General features: G+C 44.0%; 2 protein-coding genes across 2 annotated transcripts in view; one reads left to right on the forward strand and one right to left on the reverse strand.

Annotated features, from left to right (window-relative positions):
* Positions 1 to 517: 517 nt before the first annotated feature.
* On the reverse strand, positions 518 to 1,587 carry LOC140367338 (growth arrest and DNA damage-inducible protein GADD45 gamma-like). The gene is made up of 2 exons (XM_072453767.1): positions 1,418 to 1,587; positions 518 to 1,333 (listed from the first exon to the last, which is right to left on the reverse strand). Exons 1-2 carry the CDS (start codon positions 1,516 to 1,518, stop codon positions 1,021 to 1,023), a joined length of 414 nt encoding a protein of 137 aa, XP_072309868.1. The 5' UTR covers positions 1,519 to 1,587; the 3' UTR covers positions 518 to 1,020.
* A 12,239-nt stretch (positions 1,588 to 13,826) lies between these two features.
* ptpn12 (protein tyrosine phosphatase non-receptor type 12) overlaps positions 13,827 to 26,852 on the forward strand; it is a 93,066-nt gene continuing 80,040 nt past the window's right edge. Inside the window, exon 1 of the mRNA XM_072453768.1 lies at positions 13,827 to 13,965. Coding sequence (XP_072309869.1) covers positions 13,864 to 13,965 — 102 coding nt within the window. The 5' untranslated portion in view covers positions 13,827 to 13,863. The remainder of the gene's footprint in view (positions 13,966 to 26,852) is intronic.

A 26,852-nucleotide genomic window follows, 5' to 3' on the forward strand; every position in this document is an offset into this window, starting at 1 on the left:
TGTGTGTGTTTGTGTGTGTGTGTGTGTGTTTATGTGTGAACTGCAAGTGTGTGTGTGCGTGTGTGTGTGTGTGTGTGCGTGTGTGTGTGTGTGTGTGTGTGCGTGTGTGTGTGTGCGTGTGTGTGTGTTCAGCAGCTGCAGGTCCTCACAGAGTCCACACAGAGCATACATGTGTTCATGTCTTCATGTGTTAGGGAGGACACAGGAGAAAGGATTTAGTTCAACACTTTTATTAGTCCCAGATATAATTTCTAACAATTCATTTCAGTAACTTCTATACGTCTGTTCTATAAAGTCTACATCTCATTTCAATGATGACATTCTACATTTAATCTTCAGTAAGTCACATTCCAAACTGTTTCTTTGTTTCTAAAATCATGTTCCATAACATGAAGTGCTTATTTCATATTTACCCTTTAAGTAACATTTCCAAAGTGAAACCTTAGGAAATCATACATTTGTTTCATGGTAATTCTTTTTCCTTTTTAACTCATTTGGTGGTTTTAGAGCAAAGAGCAGTCCCTGCAGTGAAACCTTCAGAGGACACACTCGGTAGGACGGTGTCTCAGACATTTCTAAAGTGAAACCTTTAGAGCATTAGGACAGTTCTGGAAAGTGGGATCGGCTGAATGCGACGGTGCTCTGTCGCCAGCCTGGAGGACGTCTCCAAAAAGTCCCTTTTGTTGACGCCTCCTCCTCAGCACCGCTTCTTCTCCTGCTGCGCGTGCTTCAGCCCGCTGCGCCCCGGGCCGGGCACTCTCACGCTGACGAGTGCCCGGGCCACGGGACGGGGCTTCTCCTTTCTCTCCAAACCTCATCCGCACAAAGAATGAGGGTCAGTGTGGCCCGCAGAGCCGCCCCGGTTCACAGAAAGAACCAGGGCATGTGGCGTGCGCGTGCACGAGGCCATCTGCACGGGCCCGGGCCGGGCGCCGTGCTTTGGGCGTCCTCCTCAGAGGAATAAGAGCAGACATCCTGAGATCAGGAGCAGAGATAAACAGCCTGTGTCAGGAGTAGGGCTCAGGGCTCAGGGAGGCAGATCTCAGGCAGCCAGTCGTTCAGGGCACGGCTCTCTTCACAGAACACATGCAGCTTCTCCAGAGATGGGTCGTCCCACAAGCTCTCACATGGGCCCGTGATCAGGACACAGTGTGCATCCTCCTCTTTGCGCCCCACCAGCTCCTGCAGACACTTCCGGTCGTTCACGCGCACAATGCTGATGTCATTGTCAAAGCAGAAGGACTGAATGAGAGTAAAGTGGATCTGCAGAGCCACGTCCCACTCAAACTGCTCGTCCATGGCCAGGACGCAGAAGGACACGCTGTCCGGGTCTCTGTGGAGAGGAGAGGAGAAACAACATCAAGGCCTACTCTGGCTGTATAAGGCTTTCCTCAGGAGAGTTTAGATAGGTACTCACTCATTCATGAGCTGGGCGCTCTCGTACACTCCCACAGTGAGACGCTCCTCGCTCTGGGCGCACAGCAGAGCCTCCTTCAGGGCCTTCCCAGGACACTGCATGCTGACGTCAGGAGAGATGGCTTTAGTCCAGTCTAAGCGAAGATAGAAGAGTCCAGTAGCTCCACACTCAGGGTTTGTGCTGCTCACAGAAGCGTGCCGCCTTTTATACCTCCAGACCGGCACACGCCACACTCCTATTGGCCCTCACACAAAGGGCCCCATTCAGGGCCCCATTCAGACCCCCACTGGCCCCTACAGCCTGGGGGACGCGTGCCTTCTGGCAGAGAGGGGGCAAAGTAGCAGATGTTTGAATGGATCAGAGCAGGACTTTCATCTAAAGAAAAGTGCTTTTCTCCTGAAGCTAAAGCTCATGAAGAGCTCACGTCTGGCTCTGGAGTCTCTCTATCGGCCCGATACAGAGCACCAGCACCAAAGATGTTCTCTTTTTATATGTTGTGACAAGAAGATGTTTGGTTTGATCCAAGTTTTGATTTATTGAACTTATATACATTTTTCTTTTCATTGTACTGAACATACAGAGTTAAAATATCATATTGCATTTTCTCAAAGTGTTGCAAACTCATTAAACCTCTTATAATACATAGTGTGCCTTATACCTAATCCAACATGACGACTTCTGATCATACTTCTGATGTGATCTCTGTTTGGTGTTTTGTGTTCAATTGTGTTGATCCAAACCTCTTTTGTGACTGGCCGTGTTTTAGATAAGAAACACTTTTCAATGTTTGTGGTGAAAACTGGGCGGGTTCTGATGGGACGTCCTGCAGACACTGCTCATGTGTTGACTACATCTCCATTATGTCCACGTTATTGACTTCTGTAGTAACAAAAGGCTTATTATTATTATAACTTAATATTGAAATAAACTCTGTAAACTTGTCTACGTAGCCCACTTTACTTAACTGCTATAGTTAATAGACCCATGTTGGAAAAACAGATAAGTTAAAAAGTAGCTTAATGGGAGAAAAAAAGAAAATTAATATGAAGCTACTTTTGCAAATGCACAGGGATTAATGATGACTTAATGTTTATAACCCCATTAATATAATTGACAGTAAAACCAACACTGGTATGGCCAAAAAATAATAATTAAATCAACATTTCTGGATATAGGCTAATTTTATTATTTATTTACGATAGTAAAAGCTAGTTTGGATAAGCTAAGCAAAGTAAAAATGTTTATCCTAAAGCCAAAAGTCAAACATATTGCTTGGTAGCCTCAAGTATAATAGTTGAATTAATTATCACGTCCAAAATGTCAAAAGAAAGCGTAACTGAAAGTGAGCACTTAAGAAAGAACTTTTCGCGTTCGCATTAGCATTAGCATCCATTAGCATTAGCATCCATTAGCATTAGCATCCATTAGCATTAGCATTAGCATTATCTGCTTAAAGAGCTCGTGCGGAAACCCTGGCGCTTTCGGAGAGACGTGGCACGCGCCGCTCATTTGCATATGCATGACATGAGCAGGGCACGAGCGCACTGTGCCGGAGGCGCGTGGCAGGCAGCGCGCGTCTCCATGGAAACGGCTGATCGATATGTGCACGTGCGTGTGGAGAACAGGAGGAGCAGCTGCAGCTCACGAAAGAGCTGGAAAATAAGATGTAATTTGGGAATGAAGCTGATGATTGTGTTTAGTTCAGTTTGTTGAAAATGAAACGCCTGAAGTTTCACAAAGTCCAGTCCTGAGCTCTACATCCTGAGCTCTACATCCTGAGCTCTACATCCTGAGCTCTACATCCTGAGCTCTACATCCTGAGCTCTACATCCTGAGCTCTACATCCTGAGCTCTACATTCTGAGCTCTACATCCTGAGCTCTACATCCTGAGCTCTACATCCTGAGCTCTACATCCTGAGCTCTACATCCTGAGCTCTACATTCTGAGCTCTACATCCTGAGCTCTACATCCTGAGCTCTACATCCTGAGCTCTACATCCTGAGCTCTACATCCTGAGCTCTACATCCTGAGCTCTACATCCTGAGCTCTACATTCTGAGCTCTACATCCTGAGCTCTACATTCTGAGCTCTACATCCTGAGCTCTACATTCTGAGCTCTACATCCTGAGCTCTACATTCTGAGCTCTACATCCTGAGCTCTACATCCTGAGCTCTACATTCTGAGCTCTACATTCTGAGCTCTACATTCTGAGCTCTACATCCTGAGCTCTACATCCTGAGCTCTACATCCTGAGCTCTACATTCTGAGCTCTACATTCTGAGCTCTACATTCTGAGCTCTACATCCTGAGCTCTACATCCTGAGCTCTACATCCTGAGCTCTACATTCTGAGCTCTACATTCTGAGCTCTACATCCTGAGCTCTACATTCTGAGCTCTACATTCTGAGCTCTACATCCTGAGCTCTACATCCTGAGCTCTACATCCTGAGCTCTACATCCTGAGCTCTACATCCTGAGCTCTACATCCTGAGCTCTACATCCTGAGCTCTAACTTTGACCTGAAGCCCCTGGTCACTGCGGGTCAGATGTCCTCACACACACGCACACGCACGCGCACACGCACACGTGCACGCGCTGGCAGGGTGACCTCGTGGCCCGGGGTCACTGGAGCAGACCCCAGTCCAACACCTGTCGCCCCCCCCCTCCACCCTCTGTCCGGCAGATGTGCCCGCGGGTCACAATGGGGCGGGACCCCCTCGCACGCGCCCTGTCCCGTTTGGAGACGCAGAGAGAGCGCCGTCTGTCGCGGGGCCAAAACACAGACGGGTCCGATATTCACGGTGATACGGGAGATGGCGGCGGCGGCGCTGTTGTTATGGCAGCAAACAGCGGACACGTGCGGCCGCAGACACGCGCCTGTTTGGGGCTTAAGATAAGATAAGATAAGATATTCCTTTATTGTCCCACATGGGGAAATTTCATTGGTGCAACGCAGGTAGATACAGAGGTAGATACAGAAGAACAGATCACTTATAGGAAGTCTGAAAAACACTTTCAGTAGAAGATCTCCTATAAATAAATAAAAACTCCCATAGACAAATAAATACATAAATACATAAATACCATTGCATGTGATCCCGACAGTAATTGCACATGAATATGTGTCACGACAGCACATGAATTGCACATGAATTTCACAGTAATTGCACATGAATTGCACATGAATTTCACAGTAATTGCACATATGACAGAATTGCACATCAGTATTAGGTAAGATCAGTATTGTGACGGGATAACGTGACGATCTCCGGGTAAGACGACTGTTCTCCGCAGTTTCATGAGTTCCTCCTTTGTGGAAACGCGGTACGAGCCGGGGGGCGGGGCCGGAGCCGGGGGGCGGGGCCGGAGCCGGGGGGCGGGGCCGGGGGACTCAGAGCCAAGACACATCGCAACGACACGACGAAAACACTCAATCCAGCCGAATAAAGTCAAAACAAGTTAATTTAAAGCGATTCCAGTGCGTGTCGCGATCGTTCGTGAAGTTCCTCTTTCATATAAACGTGTATATAAACGTGTATATAAACGTGTACCGACGACACGCCGTACTTTAGCGCGGCCGGAGGGCGCGGGGGGCTGGTGGGCTCGCTCGGAGCTAGCTCACGTCACAACAACACAACGAACGCAACGAAAAACGCTCAAATCCAGCCGAAAAAAGTCAAAAACAGTTGAATTAAAAAACTATTCCAGCGCGTGTCCCTATCGTACAGTAAAATAGAAAAAATATACTAACTATATTTACAAAATATAGGAGATAAAGCACAATAAGTGTGAGAAAGAAGAGAGAGCGTTTACACCGGGCTGCCAGCTGTACCAGCGCCTTATGACTTGTGTGCGCAGATAAGACGCAGTCATATTCTATGCGCACAGGCCGCATGTGGAGGCGCGTGGACAATGGGCTCGTGGCCCCAGGGGGGGGCTCGTGACCACCGGGGGGGGCTCCTGACCACCGGGGGGGCTCGTGACCTCAGTGGGCGGGGGTCGGCTGAACAATGTGCAGCTTATGACAGTGTGAACAGCACTACAAAGTCTTCTCTTCAATCAGCCTTAAAAACTATTCCATATCCTGTCTGCATCACTGTGACACGTGTATGTGGAGCTGTACTTACTCCCGTGTGTCCAGTACACATACATTTAATATACAATTAGTGCATGACAAGTTAGACTTACTAAAATATAGTAAACATGATTATATTTAAGATTTTACTAAACGGGTTGACTATTTCTATATGTTTATAATGTTACTTGCTGGTTGGACAAGAGCAGCAGATGTATTTATTTATTTATTTCATTGTGACATCCTTTATTATTTATCCTTTATTATTTATCCTTTATTATTTCATTGTGACAAGGAGAAATGCTTCGTACCAGGTGCAGATCAACTGCATGTTTCCAGCTGTCCCAGGGCAGCTGATGTTGCACATGTTTTTAGGGGTAGAAGATGTGGAGAACATGCAAACTCCACACAGAAAGGCCCTGCCCTGTGTGACATGAGGTAATCCCACAGCTGTTACCTACAGCAACAAGGGCCAAAATATAACTCCATTTGACAAATGAGAATATCTGAAAACACCTTTATTTTGGTGAATGATTGTTTAAACTGTAAAAAGAATCATGTGCACTTGGCCCAACTTTACCCTGCTCGGTCCTGCCCGGCCTGGTTGTGTTTCCATTACTCTTTAGAATCTGGGACCGTTTCCATGGAGAGGGGCCACAACACGCTCCAAACCAGAGCCGGATGAGCAGGGCCGACAGAGTCAGGGCCGAAAGGGTCAGGGCCGACAGGGTCAGGCAGGGTCAGGGCCGACAGGGTCTACATATTTTGTTTTCACCTAAAATTGCCACTTGACTGATCTAAAACTCTGATAAATATTTACCACTTTCTTTCCTCCAAACCAAGTCGCACCATCAGAAAAACACATGAAGTTGTCAAGAACTTTACATTTTGAGATTTTTCATTTTAATCATTTATTTCAGTTCCTTAATTTTGGATGAAAACTGATCGTAAATAACTTGAGTAAATGAAATGGCGTCACAGCTGTTGCAATTGCAAAAGCTATAAGATAATCCACCTGCAGTTATGACATCACGACATCACGACATCACGTGTCTGCTTTGGTTTCCTGGAGGATGGCGCCCCCTGCTGACTGATTCAATGATTGACAGGGTATCGCCCCAATGAGATTTCTAGAGTTTTAAATCATTAAAACATTGTCATTTGAATGAGTTTCATGCAAAAAAGAAGAAAAAGACGAGAAAAAAAAACAATACATGAAAAATCATTAACCAAATACAATGGAAATTAATGCAAAAATGGTAATGATCCTAATTTCAATGAGGAAAGGGGGATGAGAAGGCTATTAGCACATATTTCTACCTTATTTTATCCATCTTGCTATGTGTGCGTGCGTGTCATAGTTTTAAGTTGAACATTCTAAAGCAGAATCGCTCTGGGTCATCAGTAAGTGACAGTCCATCCAAAATGAAGGTGAATTCATCAAAGCGGAACTATTGTGTTATATAAATGCGTTTTGGCCCTTGTTTACTATATGGTTGCTAGGTAACATTTGTGGAACTACTGTTTTCCACAACCTGGAACCAATTGCGGGGTTTCAGATGACATCACAACATTCTATGGGCCAATCATATTTAATACAGATGAGGGCAGCTAAAATATATATTGTTATAATGCATATTTTTGTTATAATCCAAAGATAATGAGTCTAGTCATGAACAGAAATCAAATCAAAGGTAGAATTTACTGTATTACATTATTTGCTTATTTATTTTGTGGAGCTGTGTGTGTTAATGAACATACATGATGTTAATGAACATACATGATGTTAATGAACATACATGATGTTAATGAACATACATGATGTTAATGAACATACATGATGTTAATGAACATACATGACATACACGCTGTCACAGCCATTGTCCCATATTCACTCTCATAAACACACATAAACACACATACTATTGTACCTGCACCCGGAGAAAACCACAGGGAGAACATGCAAACTCGACACAGAAAGGCCCCTCACCGCCCAGTCCAAGGACCTTCTTGCTGTGAAACGAGAGTGTTAACCACTGTCAGAATCAGATCTGTTGACCTGCTCTGTCAGCTTCATTCAACAAAACTGTCTCACAAAACGCTGCCATTATTCACCTCAAAAGAAGATTCAACGTTTGTGGATTTCTGATTTAAGATAAGATAAGATATGCCTTTATTTGTCCCACAAAGGGGAAATTCCAGTGTTGCAACACAAAGTAAAAAAGTATTGTAAATTGTAAAAAAAAATTATAAGAAACACTCTTATACAAAACTCTTATACTATATAATAATAACAATAGTGACACTCTTATCTACAGCTGTTATATGTACAGAGAATATTGAAAAAACAGTATTGCACATGATTATGAAGCTGAATGACACGTGTTCAGGGCTAACAGTGTTTGTTGTAGAGTCTGACAGCAGCAGAAGGACAGACCTGTGACACGTCTCCTTCACAGTCACTGAAGCTGCTCTCCAGAGCGGACAGAGTGTCCTGCAGGGGGCGACACTCATGGTCCAGCATAGATGTGAATCTAGCCAGGACCCTTCTGTCCCCCACCTCCTGCACCGAGTCCAGAGCGCAGCCCAGGACGGAGCTGGACTTCTTGATGACTCTGTCCAGCCTCTTCCTCTCCCTCTCTGTGATGCTGCTGCTCCAGCAGGCCACACTGTACAGGAGGGCTGATGCCACCACAGAGTCGTAGAAGGTCTTCAGGAGTGGCCCTGTCACTCCTGAAGACCTGAGTCTCCTCAGGAGGTAGAGCCGACTCTGGCTCTTCCTGTACAGTGCGTCTGTGTTATGAGTCCAGTCCAGTTTGTGGTTCAGATGAACACCCAGGTACTTGTATGAGTCCACTCTCTCAATGTCCCGTCCCTGGATGTTCACTGGTGAGGGGGCAGTGATTTTATCTTACAAAACGTAAATCCCTCAAAGAATTATCTGCTCTCCAGGTCAGATTATTATGTCATAACCTCAACTGGAGGTAAGAGTCACTTTTCCTTATGGATTGCATTGGACTTTGCATTGAAATATCTGAGGCCTGTGTATGAACCCATCGTGCGCAGGGAGCCTGTGGTGTCCCGTGAGGTGAGGATGTGGTCTGCTGAGAGTGAGGAGGCTCTCTTCAGCACCACTGTCTGGACTGAGCTTTATGACCCACATGGGGAGGACATCAACACCATCACAGAGTGCATCACGGACTACATCAACTTCTGTTTTGAGAACATTGTTCCCTCCCGGACGGTGCGGTGTTTTCCAAACAATAAGCCATGGATTAACCGTGAACTGAAGGCTCTGCTGAAGGAGAAGAAGAGAGCCTTCAGGTCAGGGAACAAGGAGGAGCTGAGGACTGTGCAGAGGGAGCTGAGAAGGAAGATCAGGCAGGCTGAGGCCGGCTACAAGAGGAGGATGGAGGAGCAGCTGCAGCAAAAGAACATTCAGGGAGTGTGGAGAAGCCTGAAACCCATCTCGGGCTTCAAAATCCCCCCTGCCCAGACAGAGGGGGATCTACAGTGGGTGAATGATTTAAATGCTCACTTCTTGAGATTTGATCGGTCGTCCGCCCCTCCCCCTGTACAGCTGCATGCTCCCTCTTCCACAGCTGGACAATGCCCTGCATCTGTTCCTCTTCACTTCTCTGCCCCGGACCATCAGCTCCCCACTTCGCCTGGACTCACCCATCCCCCCAGCACACGGTCCCCCTGCCAACCACTGAGTGTCACAGCAGCACAGGTGAGGAGTGAGCTGAAGAGGATTAAAGTGAGGAAGGCAGCAGGACCTGATGGCATCAGCCCCAGGCTCCTTAAGTCCTGCGCAGATGAACTGTGTGGAGTTGTGGAGAATGTCTTCGCCGTCATCTCCCTGCTGCACCGCTCTCTCTCTCTCACCTGGAGAAGCCTGGCAGCTCTGTGAGGATCCTGTTCTTCGATCTTTCCAGCGCCTTCAACACCATCCAGCCGCTGCTCCTGAGGGACAAGCTGGAGACGGCTGGTGTGGAGTATGACCTGGCAGAGTGGATCCTACCTCACAGACCGACCCCAGTTTGTGAGAGCCCGGGCTGTGTGCCTGACACTCGGACCTGCAGTGTGGGGGCGCCCCAGGGCAATGTCCTCGCGCCCTTTCTCTTCACCCTCTACACTGCAGACTTCAGACATGACACGGACAGCTGTGTCCTGCAGAAGTTCTCTGATGACTCTGCCATCATAGGACGACGATGATGCGGAGTACAGGGGACTGGAGCAGGACTTTGTTAACTGGTGACACTCTGTCCACTCTGGAGAGCAGCTTCAGTGAGAGACTGATCCACCCTTGCTGTGTGAAGGAAAGGTTTCACAGGTCTTTCCTTCCTGCTGCTGTCAGACTTTATAACAAACACTGTTAGTCCTGAACACTCGTAATACTGACCTAACCATGTGCAATTCCGTCATATGTGCAATTACTGTGAAATCCATGTGCAATCCATGTGCAATTACTGTCGTGATCACATGCAATGGTATTTATGTATTTATGTATTTATTTATTTTTATCTTTGTTATTTTTTCCCCTCCATCCCTTGTTGGGTAATGGGAGGTTTTGTCGATGGGAGTTTTGCGTTGCATCAATGAAATTTCCCCATGTGGGACAATAAAGGAATATCTTATCTTATCTTAAAAGGAAAAAGCTAATGTTCTCTCAGTTCCTCAACCTAAGAACTCAATGTGTATGTATGTATGTATATATGTATTACGGACTGATGGAATCTTGTCACGTGAACATTGCTATTGCTGGGTTTCAGATGACATCAAAATATTCTACAGGTCAATCATATTTAATACAGATGGGAGCAGCTAAAATGAATATTGTCAAAATGCAGTTTTTGTTATAATACAAGAAGTGAATGTGTCCAGTCAAAATCATCACATTAAAGATGTGTAAATTCACCTTGTAGATATTTCATGGCAAAGTACAATATAATCAAAAAGAAATCTAAATAGAATATGAAACTTATGGCTGAGTTTCCGATGACGTCACAACATTCTATAAACCAATGGTATTGAATACAGACAGCGGCAGCTCAAATAAATGTTCAAATGTAGATTTATGTTGTGGTGAGATCGAGGCTCTCGTCACTGATAGAAATGATCAGATTGAACATTTATGACTTTACCTGGGTTAGGGTTTGATATTTTATATATATTATATATATATATATTTTATAGATATTTTATAAGTTCAGTCTATTCAATGTCTCTTTGGCCGAATGACATCATCACATTCTCGAATCTGAATTCATTTTCTAAAATATTGTTAAAAAACACCAATAAAAACCACCAGTTTTCGTCATCTGTATCGAATATGATTATATAGAATGCTGTGAGGTTTCACTTCCACATTCTTTTATTTGAAAAATGCTCCTGAACATTCTGACTGAGCGGCAGGATTCTAAGCAGCGCGACTGATAAAATGTGTTACTTATTTTTCTCATTGGAGCTTTTGTTTCACTTAAATTAACTTTACTGGACAAAGTGTAAAGATGCTGAAGAGACTGTTGGAGATTTAGGACACTTCAACTGCAACTTAACAATTAATTTCCTCAACAAACTTTGAAAAACATCTCATCTATGGAAAGAAATGTAATGAGTTTGATCCCAGTGATAAAAGTGAGCGCAGCTGCAGTGTTCTGTGGTTTATCTGCTTTTCTTGAAATCATTAATTCAGTCAATAAGAGACAAGCTAAATATTAAACAGAATTGTAGACTTTTATATTTGTTATTAGCGTCTCCTAAACCAGGTTATGAGAGAGCGTGAATGCAACATTTCATGAACATAACCCAAATGGTCAAACTAAGAGAAAATAGGCAACATTTTGATCAAAATCTTTGATATGATAATTATGTTATTGTTTTCCACTGTTGTATCTTCGCCGAAATAACGTAGAACAACATCTCAATTTTCGTCGTGTGTTTTAATCACAATTCTATCACAGGTACATGCGGAGCATCACTTGCTCGCGAACTGGTAAAAACATACATACTCAAGGCAAGTGCGCCCTCTATTGGGGAGCACTAATAATGACACTCCATTGCACACAATAACACATTCACATTAAGAGGAGCAGAATATAGCACATACAATTCTCTAGTGCAATATATATATAATAGATCCATGAATATACCACATCCACGTTGTTGGGAAACGTCATGTGCGCAGGACCTTATACATCCACTAGAGGGCGACGTTATGGTACAATTTAAAAAGTCTGTTTTTGCCGTTGTCAGTGAAAAAGTCACAAACTAGAAACTTCAGCTTTAAGGAGCAACAACAACAACAACAACAACAACAACAACAACAACAACAACAACAACAACATGCCAAAATAAGGTAAGATAGTATAATGGCATGAAAGATAAAATGTGTAGAATGAAAGTGATTTAAATTCAATATATTTACAGTAAGATCAGAACAATAGTGCAAAACTGGCAGTTCAAAACAGTATTCTCTATTTATATGAATTATTACATGGGTTGAAATAAATTATTATTATTAAAACACTTTCAATGAGTTGAAAGGAACAAGGCTTGGCTTATGCAAGGTGTTTGAATTGAAAGGCCGGTAATATAATAAGATGTTTATTTTTAATTTTTTTTTTCTTTATAAATGTCAGAAAAATTAAGGTTCAATTAAAAAGAAAAGGGCTATTTCTATTTTGTAAAGGAAAAGTATAATATTTTTTAATGTATCTAGGAAACAGATGCAATGCCTATAATGCTCAGTGTGGTGGAGGAGTTTACTTTAGGCTGAAGCCGTTCAGGAGAAAAAAAGAGGCCGTCCAAATGATAAAAGAGAAAAGTTAAAACATACTAAAGAGGCTTTTGTCAGATCCTGCCAAAATTGGCCCGAACAAGCAGAGAAATTCTCCAAAAGCGGTGAACTATGTCGACAAGTAGACCTCTAATAAATGATCAAATCTGTGAAAATGTAATATAATATTGCATATATTCATAATATGTTTCATATTTCTGCTTTAAACTAACTTTACACAGGGATTGCACTCCAGTAGATTATATCTGCACGTCAGAATAAATGTCATTGTTTCTATTTTGGACACTTTAATCCAGATTATAAATGGCACGATTACTTTTTGATCCGTTCATCTGCTGCTGTAAATTACATCTATACTTAAATATCGTTCAGTGCATTGTTTAGACCATAGGCTACATTAATAACCAACATGTGTCTGAAATAAGATCATTGCAGGTTATGAAGTTATGTGTTGATTTGTATTTGTACTAATGTCATGTTTATGTACGTTTCCCAAAGGGTTTTATGACAAACCACACATTTTCGTTTTGATGTTTAGACTCTGTCTGTCGGTCCATCTTAAATAATAGTAACTCATAACTTGGAACTAAGATAAATTAAATTATTTTGATTTGCTTATTTTCATGCATTTGCATTTTGGCAATAGCAGGTAACATTTTATGGCAAACAATTGGTTTAATTCAGTGCATTTATGTTTATCTTTCAAAAATGGTAGGAATACACACAATTTTAAAATAAAACTAAATATATTTTATTATTATACATTTACATTTTAGACATATAGGCTTACAACACAGTCGAGTCATGTACAAATACAATCAAATGCATACAAAATACAACGTGTTGGTGATGTAGGCCATTTATTTATTGACTTATTTTAACAATTAAAAAAAAAACAATTTTATTTATTTCCCCCCAATTTGCCACATCTATGACGACGGCTGACGTTTCCTGACAAACTACAGACGGACAAACCTTCTAACCAATCAAACACACCCGATTTCAAGACCTACATAATTTCAGACCAATGGCGGTTAAATTCCTGGTTTTGCTCCTCCAATCCCGATCCGACTTTTCCTGGAAGGGGCGGGCTTTGGCGCCTGTTGGTTTTGCCCAGTCCGGATGAAGCAGCAGCAATGTGCGAATGTGGCAGCCGCGGCGCAGACAGGGAGGGGTGTTAGGACCGACCGAACCCGGGATTCTTACGCTCCACGTTTCTTTCTTTTTTACTTTTAAATAGCGCCCTTGTTCATGCTGGATTTCGTCTGGAAAGTTATTTTTTTTGCACCGTAATCCGCTTGTTCCTTCCGGAGCGCGAGGCAAGCGTCGGCGCGGATTCGTCACGAAAGAAAGACCCGGTCCGACCAGCCTCGAACATGGGCCGATAACGCGAAGCTGTCGTGTAGAAATGACTCTGCGTGAGGATTATTTATTTTAATTTATTCCCCCCCATTTACCCGGCCCATCGTTGCGTTGATCTGAAACGGATCCGTGCAGCTCGCGAGGCTAAAACCGAGGGCTGTGCTTGAGTTGTACCGGACCGCGTCAGGAAAAGCGGGGACTGAACATGGAGCAAGCCGGCATCCTGCGAAAGTTCATCCAGAGCGTGAAGGAAATGAGCGACGGGGACGAGGAGAGAGGAGAGGACAACTTCGGCAACGACTTTATGGTAGGTCGAGCTGTGCTGCCGAGTCTTTTTTTTACGAGATCCAGAGCGATCCCTTCCCTCTCGCCGACCCAGCCTTTCCCTCGTTTCCTCCTGTTAAAACATCTCCCACCCGCCACAGCGACCCCTCCCCGGTCCCGAGCCCGTGTTCGTGCCACTGTTTCCCCGGGTAAGAGGTGAGACGTGGTTCCCTCTCCTTTTCCTCCCTTTTCCTCCCCATTTCCAGTCTCTACTTTGACATCGCGGCCTGGTGTTGTGAACAGGACCCGGTCGAACGCAGCACACCGGTGTAGTGACAGAAAGCTCTTCCCCAGACAAAACATTTAGCCTATTTATGTTAAAAACAGAAATAATCCGGTTGTTTTCAAGTCAAATTCAATGATTCATCTCTCATGTCAGTGTGGAATGATTTATTTTTGCAAGAATTATTATTGCATTAAGATTATATGGAGAACTATTCTGCTCATCAACTTTAATGAGGTTTTAACCTCCTTTACAGCAGTGTTTCCTCATTATTAGTTTCCTCAGGAGTTGTTTTGTGATTGTATATTGCGTGTTTGAGTTAATTCTGTATTGTCCTGTAACCGAGATTTTCATCTACCCCCTATCCCCGCCCACTTCCCTCTATTTAGTTGCAATTATTTGAAAAATTAAGACTCACAGTGACACATTTGGTACTATTAGATCATGTAGCAACTTTTCTAAAATAAAAACGCGTAAAAGACAATCTGCTGCTGTGAAATGTCATTATAATTTCTACAGTTTTGAAAAGGTGTGAAATGAATGGACCCGTTCTACTTAGCCAATGTAAATCTATATTGTAATTTACGGCGAATGAAATGTACAATAATTATCTACTTATGTTATAGTTCAATACAAAATGCCAGGGAAAAAAACTATTACTCTCACTATATGTCACTGCGCTGTAATTATCACCTTCGATTTAAAATGGTACCAGTGTGGTTTGAAGACACTCTGCACGGTTTGTACGACTTTTATTTTCGTCATCAAGGGTCAAGAGTTTTAAGAAGCTTTTTATGTTCTATTTTCATTCATATTATCCAGAGAAACTATATTCTTTTTAAACTGTTCACTAAGAGAGAGCACAGTTTGGCTAGAGAGACCGTTCTAGCATAACACTGGCCAAGCGCTCTTGCCTCCCAAGAAGGAGATCATGGGTTCGATTCCCGGACCAGACACCTCAACATCACATGATCTCTCTGGGTGGAGTCTACATGTCCTCCCCGTGTTACCGTGGGTTCTCTCCGGGTTCTCCGGCTTCCTCCCACCGTCCAAAGACATACATGTGTTAGGCAAAATTGGTGACTCTAAATTGGCCCTAGTGAATGAATGTGAGAGTGAACTGTCTGTAATGTCTATGTCTCTGTGTTCGTCCCTGCGACAAGTTGGCCACTGTCCAGGGTGTACCCCGCCTAAGGCCCGAAGTCACTGGGATAGGCTCCAGTCACCCCGAAAGGGAACAAGCGGTAGAAAATGGATTGATGGAGATTGGTTCTCATCAGTTTTATGCCTCGGGCGACTTTTAAACAATGTTGTCTGTCGAGGGAATTTTATACCCTTCAGAGAAGCAATTATGTACACAACTTCAGCTGGTAACTGGGTAATGCCAAATAAGCAAATATGGCCCTTTTTATGTATATTTTTGACATATTTTATAATGTTGTTTCTTCATCTAAAACATTGTTGTGTTTTGTTCGATTCGTGAATTTTTAACACACAAATCCTTCATATTTAGGCTGTGTTGGTCCCTCAAACTGAAAACACTCCGTTACGCCTCGTGATGTCATTAGGTGGTGATACAGAAAGTGCTCCATTGTGTTTTTAAACTCCGTACACCTTCACTAAAATCAGTTGGTAAGTTTCAGACCTGGAATGGCCTGACTGCCATTGTTTTAGCCTAGTTGAAACTTTGTCACTTCTCTGTGCACAAGAAAGACTGGTTAGGATTACTAAAACCTCAGTGTTTCCCCCAGCCTTATTTAGCGTAGCGGGCCGATACGCCCTTATCCTGAATCAATCAAAAGCCGCGACCCTTAATGTATCAGCTGTACGTAGCAGCCGATAGTTCGGTAAAGTTAGCGTCATATTCACAGATCCGGACTTCTGAGGTCAATAGCTCCTAAACGCACACATCTTTACAGATCATACACATGCCAAAATACTCATATTTACACTGCCATTTACACTACAACCTAGTTTTTTTTTAAATCAGATGCGTATGTTTTGGGCGCAGCGAGTTACACTGCTCCGACCGTCATCAAACCAAAAATGGAAACGTTTTATAGCTGAAATGGAACATCAAAGAGAGCGATGTTTGAAAAACACAATAAATACACCATGATGGACACCACAGCAACCTTTTATTTTTCCATATGAAGCTTTATTTGTGTTTTATTTATGGAATATTATGTAATATGAAAATTAATCTTCAATAGCTTTTTAATTATTTGATGTAGGGTCACCAAATTCACACCACTTATCAATAATGGTAATATCTATCTACTACAATCTTTTATTTTACCCATCAGAAGCCTACTACATTTTTATGATGAAATATGAAAATGAATCTTCAATCATTTTTTTATTATTTAATGTAGGGCAGGGTTCTCGCTGAGGGCCGCCATGCTACTTTAGCCCCGTTAGCCACAGATGCCCATTTACTGCCCCACTGATGACACCCATGGGGCCTTGTACACAAGTACTACAAGCGTGTTTTTAATTTATTTTAAAGTTATTGATTTTTATTATTATACTTCTATACCTACTGTGTTGCAACGCTGGAATTTCCCTACTGTGTTGCAACACTGAAATTTCCCTATTGTGGGACAAATAAAGGCTTATCATAACTAAGTACACACTCCAGAGGACTCTTTGAACAAATACTTTCTCTGGCAAAAGTTTGAGTGGAACGTGACGTGATTTCAAACTGGGATTGACCTCAAAATATGAACAATCCAAGTGTTTTAGGAAAAGTGAAAGCCCCAGACACATGTGAATGTCCTGCAGGGGGCGCTGTGCTCAGAATGTGTCAGTGAAAGCCTCAGACACGTGTGAACGTCCTCCAGGGGGCGCTGTGCTCAGAATGTGTCAGTGAAAGCCTCAGACACGTGTGAACGTCCTGCAGGGGGCGCTGTGCTCAGAATGTGTCAGTGAAAGCCCCAGACACATGTGAACGTCCTCCAGGGGGCGCTGTGCTCAGAATGTGTCAGTGAAAGCCCCAGACACGTGTGAACGTCCTGCAGGGGGAGCTGTGCTCAGAATGTGTCAGTGAAAGCCCCAGACACATGTGAACGTCCTCCAGGGGGCGCTGTGCTCAGAATGTGTCAGTGAAAGCCTCAGACACGTGTGAACGTCCTCCAGGGGGCGCTGTGCTCAGAATGTGTCAGTGAAAGCCTCAGACACGTGTGAACGTCCTGCAGGGGGCGCTGTGCTCAGAATGTGTCAGTGAAAGCCCCAGACACATGTGAACGTCCTCCAGGGGGTGCTGTGCTCAGAATGTGTCAGTGAAAGCCCCAGACACATGTGAACGTCCTCCAGGGGGCGCTGTGCTCAGAATGTCCTCCAGGGGGCGCTGTGCTCAGAATGTGTCTGTGAAAGCCTCAGACACATGTGAACGTCCTGCAGGGGGCGCTGTGCTCAGAATTTGTCTGTGAAAGCCTCAGACACATGTGAACGTCCTGCAGGGGGCGCTGTGCTCAGAATGTGTCTGTGAAAGCCTCAGACACATGTGAACGTCCTGCAGGGGGCGCTGTGCTCAGAATTTGTCTGTGAAAGCCTCAGACACATGTGAACGTCCTGCAGGGGGCGCTGTGCTCAGAATGTGTCAGTGAAAGCCTCAGACACATGTGAACGTCCTTCACCAGACTTTACCGTGAATACATTTTTTTGTGAAGCTCAAATACTAATGAGGCAAAATAATAATATGCCGTTCCATTCATGATTTGTATTAATAATCCAAACTATCTGACATTTCTAGCCTGTAAATTCAAAATGGTTATTTATTTTTGTTATCAAGACTTAAAGGAATAATATTTTTTCGCCGATTTGAGAACTCAAGCGACTGTTGGTCCCTTTTTAAAAAAAAAATTAAAAAAAATGCCCACACTCACCCCCACCCTCCCATCAAACCTCCTGCATAAGCACCAACGGCTCCGCTGCTGCCCGTGCGTTTGTTTATTATTATCAGATTTCCGTCTCTTCTGAGCTTGAACTCAGTCTCTCTCGTCATTTGGAGCTGTACACTGAAGGAACTCGCTAAACACACACCGGCATATCAACCACGCATGCACAGCAAGGGAAACGTGCTGCTATGCTGGGAACGAGGCTGTAGGTGTGCAGTAGCACGCAGAGAATTATTAACATGTGGGAGACCCAGATTTGGCACCAAAAATCCTCTATAATTCCTTTTAAACCCATTAGTATCTGATCAGTTTATGATTGAAAGCGCTTGAAAGGCTCTGTGTGGGAAGCATCTGGTGCTGGGCAAAAAACTAAACATGGATCGGGTCAGAGGACGGGTCAGAGGACGGGTCAGAGGACGGGTCAGAGGACGGGTCAGAGGACGGGTCAGAGGACGGGTCAGAGGACGGGTCAGGTCAAAGTTGGGGACATAACACTATCTTAGAATACAAACAACACAATGTGGGAAAAATGTCTGGATAATACTGTGGGAATGTCTGTAAAAGTCTCTGTGGGCGTGTCTCTGTGGTTACTTCTATCGCAATAAACATAAAAAGTATAAATATTTGACTCACTGCAGCAGAGCCGGAGCTGGGCGAGAATCTGAGCGTCAGAAGTCTCATGTATTTAATGTGCACGTTATTGTAAAAGTGGATCAGGTCCTCTCTCCGTACAAGTACAAGTACAAGCACAAGCACAAGTACAATAAACCAGGCCCAGACGCTGCTCGTCGTTTGTGTCAAGAGCTGGAGCAAACAGACTCTGGACTCACTTCTCCACCTGGAAAGACGCACGGGACCGGACTTGGACCGGACTTGGACCGGACTTGGACCGGACTTGGACCGGACTTGGACCGGACTTGGACCGGACTTGGACCGGACTTGGACCGGAGTACAAGACAAAATAGAGACAAAGTAGAGCTGGGTTGAAATAATCGATTTTCCGATTTTTAATCGATTCCCATATTAATGACTGATTATCGATTCGTACGTCCAAAGATCGATTTTTTATTTTTATTTTTTATTATTATTATTATTATTATTATTTTTAATTAAAAAAAAATAAATTAAAATAAAAAAAATAAATTAAAATTATTTTCTACATTTCCCTCAGTGAACTTCAATCTACCTTCAAGAGAGATAATTCAGGACTCCTGGATGATCTCTCTTGATGGTAGATTGACCCTTAACCTTTTCATCAGTCTTCCATCAGTAACTACCAATACTTGTAAGATTTACTGTTTAATATAGATATAACACTAGTTTTAATATGTTGCTTCTCTACACAGTCATGAAGTGAAGGAAACGGTTCAAATACATTTTTAATAACATTAACCCCCGGATCCAATCGGAGCGAATCGGATGGAATCTGAGAAATCGGAAAAAAAATCGATTTTGAAACGTAAAAATCGGAATCGAATCGATTCTTGAAATTTGAATCGAAACCCAGCTCTAGTCCTAGGGAAGCCTGGGTTAGTACATTTACAGTGTACTTACAAAAATACTTTCAGCTGTACTTTCATATATACATTTTTAAACGAGCAGAACCAGGGGAAATGTAAAATAAGCAAAGAAATAAAATGAGAAGATAAGGAAGTGGCATCGAACAAAAATGGATGAAAGCAAATCAAGTCCCAAATAATTGTCACATTTTGTCCAATTAATTGTTAAATGTGTTTTCAAGTTGAGTCCAGAAGTGGCTCTGATTGGCTGTGGTAGAGTTAATCACAACATCAAACTTACGACTTGCTGTTCTGGACCTTTGACCCCACAAATCGTGACACTGACCTCAAAGAAAACACTGGCACTGCTCTGGCCACGCACCCTGAACGCACGAGAGACAAATATGTCCAGGATAACCACTCTGCCACAGTAATACACATGCCATTTCTCATTCTATTATTGAAAAAATGATTACGTTCCGCATAAATCACGTTCCCTTTCATTACCCACGTTCCAGAACCATCTTTTCATCCTTTTAAATCGTTTCATCTCGGGTTTAATTTCTTGAGAAAACGAGCTCATTTAAAATCGGCGGCCCGGGAGGTACGGCGGCGGCCCGGCCCGGGAGGTACGGCGGCGGCCCGGCCCGGGAGGTACGGCGGCGGCCCGGCCCGGGAGGTACGGCGGCGGCCCGGCCCGGGAGGTTCGGCGGCGGCCCGGCCCGGGAGGTACGGCGGCGGCCCGGCCCGGGAGGTACGGCGGCGGCCCGGCCCGGGAGGTACGGCGGCGGCCCGGCCCGGGAGGTTCGGCGGCGGCCCGGCCCGGGAGGTACGGCGGCGGCCCGGCCCGGGAGGTACGGCGGCGGCCCGGCCCGGGAGGTACGGCGGCGGCCCGGGAGGTCCGCTCGCGTGTGTGATTTCAGCCTCTTGTGTGATCGGCGGCGGGGCCGAGAATGAGCACTGCTCAAAACTCAAAACACTGCATGTCCTCTAAACCGGCTCTGCAGCGCTATCAGAACATCTCTGACCTCTCGTTAGTCTAGTGTTGTCCCACGCAGTCCTGTGCCTCTGTCCCCTCCACTTTTGCAGCACATCCCATAACTGCAGCCGAAGTGTAGAACTAAGCGCCAAAGTTGTTATTTTTTTTCCCAAATAATACGTGCGAGTCAATGCGACTAGATAAATAATGTGTCACTCCACCAGTAGTGAAAGGCTCAGCCCTGTAAGTGCTGCTGTAACGTCAATCCATTAGAAAATAGCACTAAACACGATTATTCACGATTATTCACAATTATTGAGCTTGTGACCAAACAAAAGGGAAATCTTTAATTTTCTTTTGTTCCTGTGGTCTAACATGTTACTGTTCCTCAAGTTTGTGACCAGCTTTACAAAAAATAACTAATATAAATAATAAAGCAGCAACAAAGCCAGATAAAATAAAATAATTTACATTTAGGTCTATTTATTGCTCTATATTGAACAAAAAATACTTTGAATTAATACTGGTTCTTACGATTATATTGTGACCTGAATAATCACGATTATCGATTAACGTAATAATAGTGACATCCCTAGTCAGGGCTGTGGATGTATAAATATAATTGCTATATAGATATTTATTCTCATGTAACTGCAGGGCACTGTTCTACATAACTGAGTTTACATATCATATATTTTTGGGGAGATTTTTCCAAATTGGACCATATAACGGACATAAAATATAGGCAGATCTTATTGGTCATCAATAAGATTCAAAAACATCATCGGCCATGAAAAAACCCATATCGCTCAATCTCTGCTCTACAGGCAAATCATTGTTGGATCAGAACTGGTTAATCACTTAATTCCAATTTTCTTCTGACTATTTGACCATGTTGTAGCATCAAAAACATACTTGTGCTTTGGATAATTTGCACTCTTTTTGCACAAAATTCCTGCATATTAAGGCAGCTAACCAGCTTCAATGCTAGCAGCTATTTGTATCCTAAATCTTTTAATTGGTTTCCATTTTATATTTACAATATTAGAAAAAACAAAAACAATCTCGCTTGCTTGGAGATATTTAGTCCTGATCATGTTGACTAGCAGGCACACGCTTCCCTCTGGACTTCCCTGTCTCTGGTGAGCTGCTTGCCGGAGCTTGCAACATTCTTTCTTAGGCCATTTCATAACATTTCGTTCTGGCTTTCAAACTGCAGTTTTATCAACTTGTACACGGCTCCACTAGTCCAGACAAAACCTATGGAGACACTGGAGACGGAATCCAGCATGTAACCTGTAACCTCAAAAAGGAAGAATTTGTGTAGTAATAATCTATCGATTATTTTCTGCGATTAATAGTAATCGAGTAATCAGTGAATTTCTTTGTACATTCCTTAACTATTTAAAAACATATCAAATCATTTTAAAGTAAAATAACACATTTTATTCTTAATTTCACATAAGTTTGTCCCCAAAACGGCAACATTTCACGTCACCATTCCAAACTATTCAGTTTGTATTTAAAGAATATATATATATAAAGGACTAATTAACTTCTCACCAGACTCTGTGTAAACAGTTACAGTAGCCTTTTAAAATGAGACACACACACACAGTGTTGAGTGAGTCCAGTGATCTCTGGTGTTTTGAGCTGCAACTCTGCAGCACTAGCTCCGTGTGCCGTTCACTTTAGCCACTGTGTCATCGCCCTGTCATCGCAGACTTTCTGATTCATACTCGTCCTCTGTGCTCTTTCTATGGATGTTTTGGCTGTTTCAAAGCACAACAGAGGAGAGAGCGGTGTATTTTAAACTTACGAGTGTGACAGGGAAGCAGAATTTGTTGTGTGAAAGAGCACAGAGGGCTGCAAGTATGAAACAAAAAGTCTGCTTTGACGGGGCGAAGACACAGAGGCTAAAGTGAGTAGCACACGGAGCTAATGCAGCAAAATGACTGCAGAGTTACTACTCAAAACATCGTGTCCCAGTCGCGCTCTTGAGTGTAAAACACGCAGCTCTCTCCTCTGTTGTGCTTTAGTTACTGCAGGTCCGAGCAGAACAAGCTCCGGGTAAAACTAAAGCCCCACAAGTCGTGCTGCGCACTCCGCGCGCCACAGTTTCACTTGTTTTTGATTATGTATTTAAATTAAACGAAACATCAAGGCAATAAAAATAATGATCAAAGCTTTTTTTGTAATCGAATTACTCTATTTACTCGAGTAATCGTTGCAGCCCTAAATAGACGGCTGAATACTTGGGTTTAGTTTTTCCTTGCAAGATATGGCAATAGGTTTGTTACAATACTAAAGTTTCTAACTCAAGTTTGTTACTAGGCGTGAGAAGCGTCGCAAATACAAATAGGTACAGCCCTCCTGCTGGCTAACTGCTGCAGGTGATGATCTTTCAGCTGCAGGCAGTGGCGGCTGGTGGTACAAATTATAGGGGGGCTATTTGGCTATTTGGTCATGGAAAAAATGTTAGTGTTTTTGAGAAGGGTAAAATCATTGCCACCAAGCCGAGAAAATATCTAGGCTTACCTACTACAGATCTGAACCTTATTTATGATATAGATGATCGTGGATTTCAGGAAAGTCACAGCCCCCCAGCCCCCCCTCACTATCACAGACTCCCCCATCACCACTGTGGACTCCCTCCTCTTTCTCTGCACCACCATCACCAGGACCTCAAGTGGGAGCCCACCATCAGCTCCCTCATCAAGAAGGCCCAGCAGAGGATGTACTTCCTGCGGCAGCTGAGGAAAGCCAAGCTGCCAGCGCAGATGATGGTGCAGTTCTACACAGAGTCCATCCTCACCTCCTCCATCACCGTGTGGTACACTGGAGCCACAGCCAGGGACAAACAGAGACTACAGCGCATCGTGCGCTCTGCTGAGAAGGTGATCGGCCTCAAACTTCCATCTCTGCAGGACCTGTACGTCTCCAGGGCTCTGGGACGTGCAGGTCCGATCCCTTCTCACCCTGAGGCATGGACTATTTGAGCCACTCCCCTCAGGCAGGAGGCCACTCCCTTCAGGCAGGAGGCCACTCCCCTCCCCTCAGGCAGGAGGCCACTCCCCTCCCCTCAGGCAGGAGGCCACTCCCCTCCCCTCAGGCAGGAGGCCACTCCCCTCCCCTCAGGCAGGAGGCCACTCCCCTCCCCTCAGGCAGGAGGCCACTCCCCTCCCCTCAGGCAGGAGGCCACTCCCCTCCCCTCAGGCAGGAGGCCACTCCCCTCCCCTCAGGCAGGAGGCCACTCCCCTCCCCTCAGGCTGGAGGCCACTCCCCTCAGGCTGGAGGCCACTCCCCTCAGGCTGGAGGCCACTCCCCTCAGTCAGGAGGCCACTCCCCTCAGGCAGGAGGCCACTCCCCTCAGGCAGGAGGCCACTCCCCTCAGGCTGGAGGCCACTCCCCTCAGGCAGGAGGCCACTCCCCTCAGGCAGGAGGCCACTCCCCTCAGGCAGGAGGCCACTCCCCTCAGGCAGGAGGCCACTCCCCTCAGGCAGGAGGCCACTCCCCTCAGGCAGGAGGCCACTCCCCTCAGGCAGGAGGCCACTCCCCTCAGGCAGGAGGCCACTCCCCTCAGGCAGGAGGCCACTCCCCTCAGGCAGGAGGCCACTCCCCTCAGGCAGGAGGCTACGGTCCATCCGGACCAGAACCTCCCACAACAGTTTCTTTCCCTCTGCTGTTGGACTCATGAACACTTCTTAAACACTGTCACTTTAACCATAATTTAATCACTCACTGCACTGTTCACATCTGTAAACTCAACTTTAAATTTTGCGTACATAGTAAGCCTATTTTTATTTATTTTATCTTGTTGCCTATTTTTATCCTATAGCAGATTGTAATTGTTTTTCATTGACGATGGCAATAAACCTTTTCTGATTTGAAATCTAATTGCGAATTGTGTTTTTTAATCGGGAATAATTGTTTAACAAAAACAAAAAATCGATTTGCCAAGCACTAAGGTTCATACGAATAGGAATTAAGCCTAAATTCTTTCTCGTATTTTTTCTAATTCTTTCCACTCTGATTCATTTGCGGATCCTAGCCTTTAGAAGCTGCTGTCAGTGCCACCAGCTCTAGAGGCGTTCTCTCTCTGCACTGACTCACAACCACCACTTTAACTGCCTATTGTTGTTTTAAATATAGAATGTGTTTTATCGACATAATTACAGCTGTGGAGAAGGCGCAGGCAGGCATTCATTACACACTTTGTATCTGTGCCATAAGAACGTGTCGGGTAACGGCAGCGTCTCTGTGCTGTTCAGGTGTGAAGAAGTGAACGATGCTACAGTTAGCATTACTGTCATTATTTGTTAGGGATGGGTCGAGATCTTGTGCCTCGATCTCACAAGATCCATTTGACACAAGACTGCATGATATTTTATCCTCCGTCTTGACATTTGGCACTTCCTGGGCTCGGTACTGAGCCTAAATGATTTTGAACAAAACTAAGTCATTTTCTTTCTTTCTCGTATTAAGACTGTATAAGCACATACAAAAGCATTTCACATCGGCAAATATAAAAAAGAAGAACCAGGGTTTCTCAGTGTAGTGAGCAAGGGGGAGACAACGGAAATTTCAAAAGCCACCACAGGAAAGCCAAAGCAAAGACGTTTCTGCTTTAAGATGGTGGAGACACTTTTGGACTGTATCGATCTGCTCCAAAGCAAACCAGTGGAAACATAACTTGTATCTCCTTGACACTGCATGAGCTCATTGAGGGCTGAGCGGAGGTGAATCTCCAATCATCTTTTGAGCCTGTCGCAACATGCAACTAGTTATTTGCCATCCTAGGTTTAGTCCTTGTTTTTTCCGAAAGTGAAAAGTTAATTTGTGAACTTAATACAATTTAAAGTCAATTTGTGGGCCTTGCTGTAGATTTCAAACTCTTGTTTGGTGTTGGCATACATTGGTTATTGTTTGTGGCCACAGCAACAAGACAAAAATCTCTATCAATTTAGAAAGTATTCCACTAAATCCCAGAAGTCACTAACTGATTTAAGTCTGTTTAACCCTGTTGTGGAGCTGAAGATCTTTTCTCTTTGTGCTGTGAACAGGGGTGAGCCTTTTAAAGCTGTCAGTCAGTACTTGGGTTGAATTCTGACGGGCTTTGGGCCTGTCGGGCCTAACGTTTATGGCCCGATTACAGCTCTACCCTGTTGTTAATATCTCCAGAGTGTTTGAGTAAAAACCTCATGCTCCAATGAAACGCACACAAAGAACTGCTGTCTCAGAGGACTCCGCTTAAACACTGTCCACATCTGCTTCCTGCCACAGTGGAAAAGACCACCAGCAAACACTGAAATGCACTACATCTGAACTAGGGCTGGGACTTACCTTGTACCTCACGACACCATACGTATCCCGATACAGGGTCCACGATACGATACAAATCCCAATGCAGAAAACTTGATACAATACACGCTCTGATTCATGATATCCCTTAAAACGGGAGTTAAAGGTTTACTAAAATTCAGTTTTGATTAATTAGATTAACAAAATGCATTAGAATTTCTTGTTCACACTGTCATCAATATCAGAATACAACTGTCCTGTGTTTAAGTCACATGTTCAGCTCCTCAGATTCAGCCTTGTGTCAGCAGTCTGCAGGTTCAGAAGTGTAACTCTGCAACTTTGTGTATAAACATATCGTGATACGCATCTCTGCATCGATACACGTATTGCCAAGAAGTCTGATATATCACGATATCGATATAATAATCAGCCCTAATCTGAAAGTGTTTGTAAAGAAATAAACGAATAATGCAAAATGTTAACGGTGCGCAATGTAACTTTTCATTTGGGCAATTCGGCATGTTGAACTTAAATATTGTATGTTTTATTGAGGGCTGTAACATTTAAGAATTGCTAAGTTTAAATGTCAACAGAAATAAAAAGGAATTGAAAATGGCTGCACACGTGCTTGTCAGTGGGGTAGGGGTTTAAGGCGTTGTACATTGGCGTCGTGAGTTCACATCTCGACCTCCACCATTTGTCTGAATGTCTCTACCATCTCTCCCCATTTCATGCAACAGCTGTCAGGTCAAATAAAGCTTTTGGGCCTTGAAAAAATAAAAATCAAAAGGAAAAAGAAAGTCCTCAAATTCAGGGAGGGGAGTGAAAACTATGTCCTCATGAAAAGTCACATGACAGTCAGCTGTGAGCTACTGAAGGACTACTGTTTGTCATAGGCCATAGTCAGCATTATTCAAACTTTTTAAACTACACTTTTGTACAGCAATGCTAGTGTTTAAAAGCCTGTAA

This window comes from Eucyclogobius newberryi, unplaced genomic scaffold, assembly GCF_026437365.1.
Source record: "Eucyclogobius newberryi isolate DKJ021-1_F unplaced genomic scaffold, fEucNew1.0.hap1 SCAF_2, whole genome shotgun sequence".
Lineage (NCBI taxonomy): Eukaryota > Metazoa > Chordata > Actinopteri > Gobiiformes > Gobiidae > Eucyclogobius > Eucyclogobius newberryi.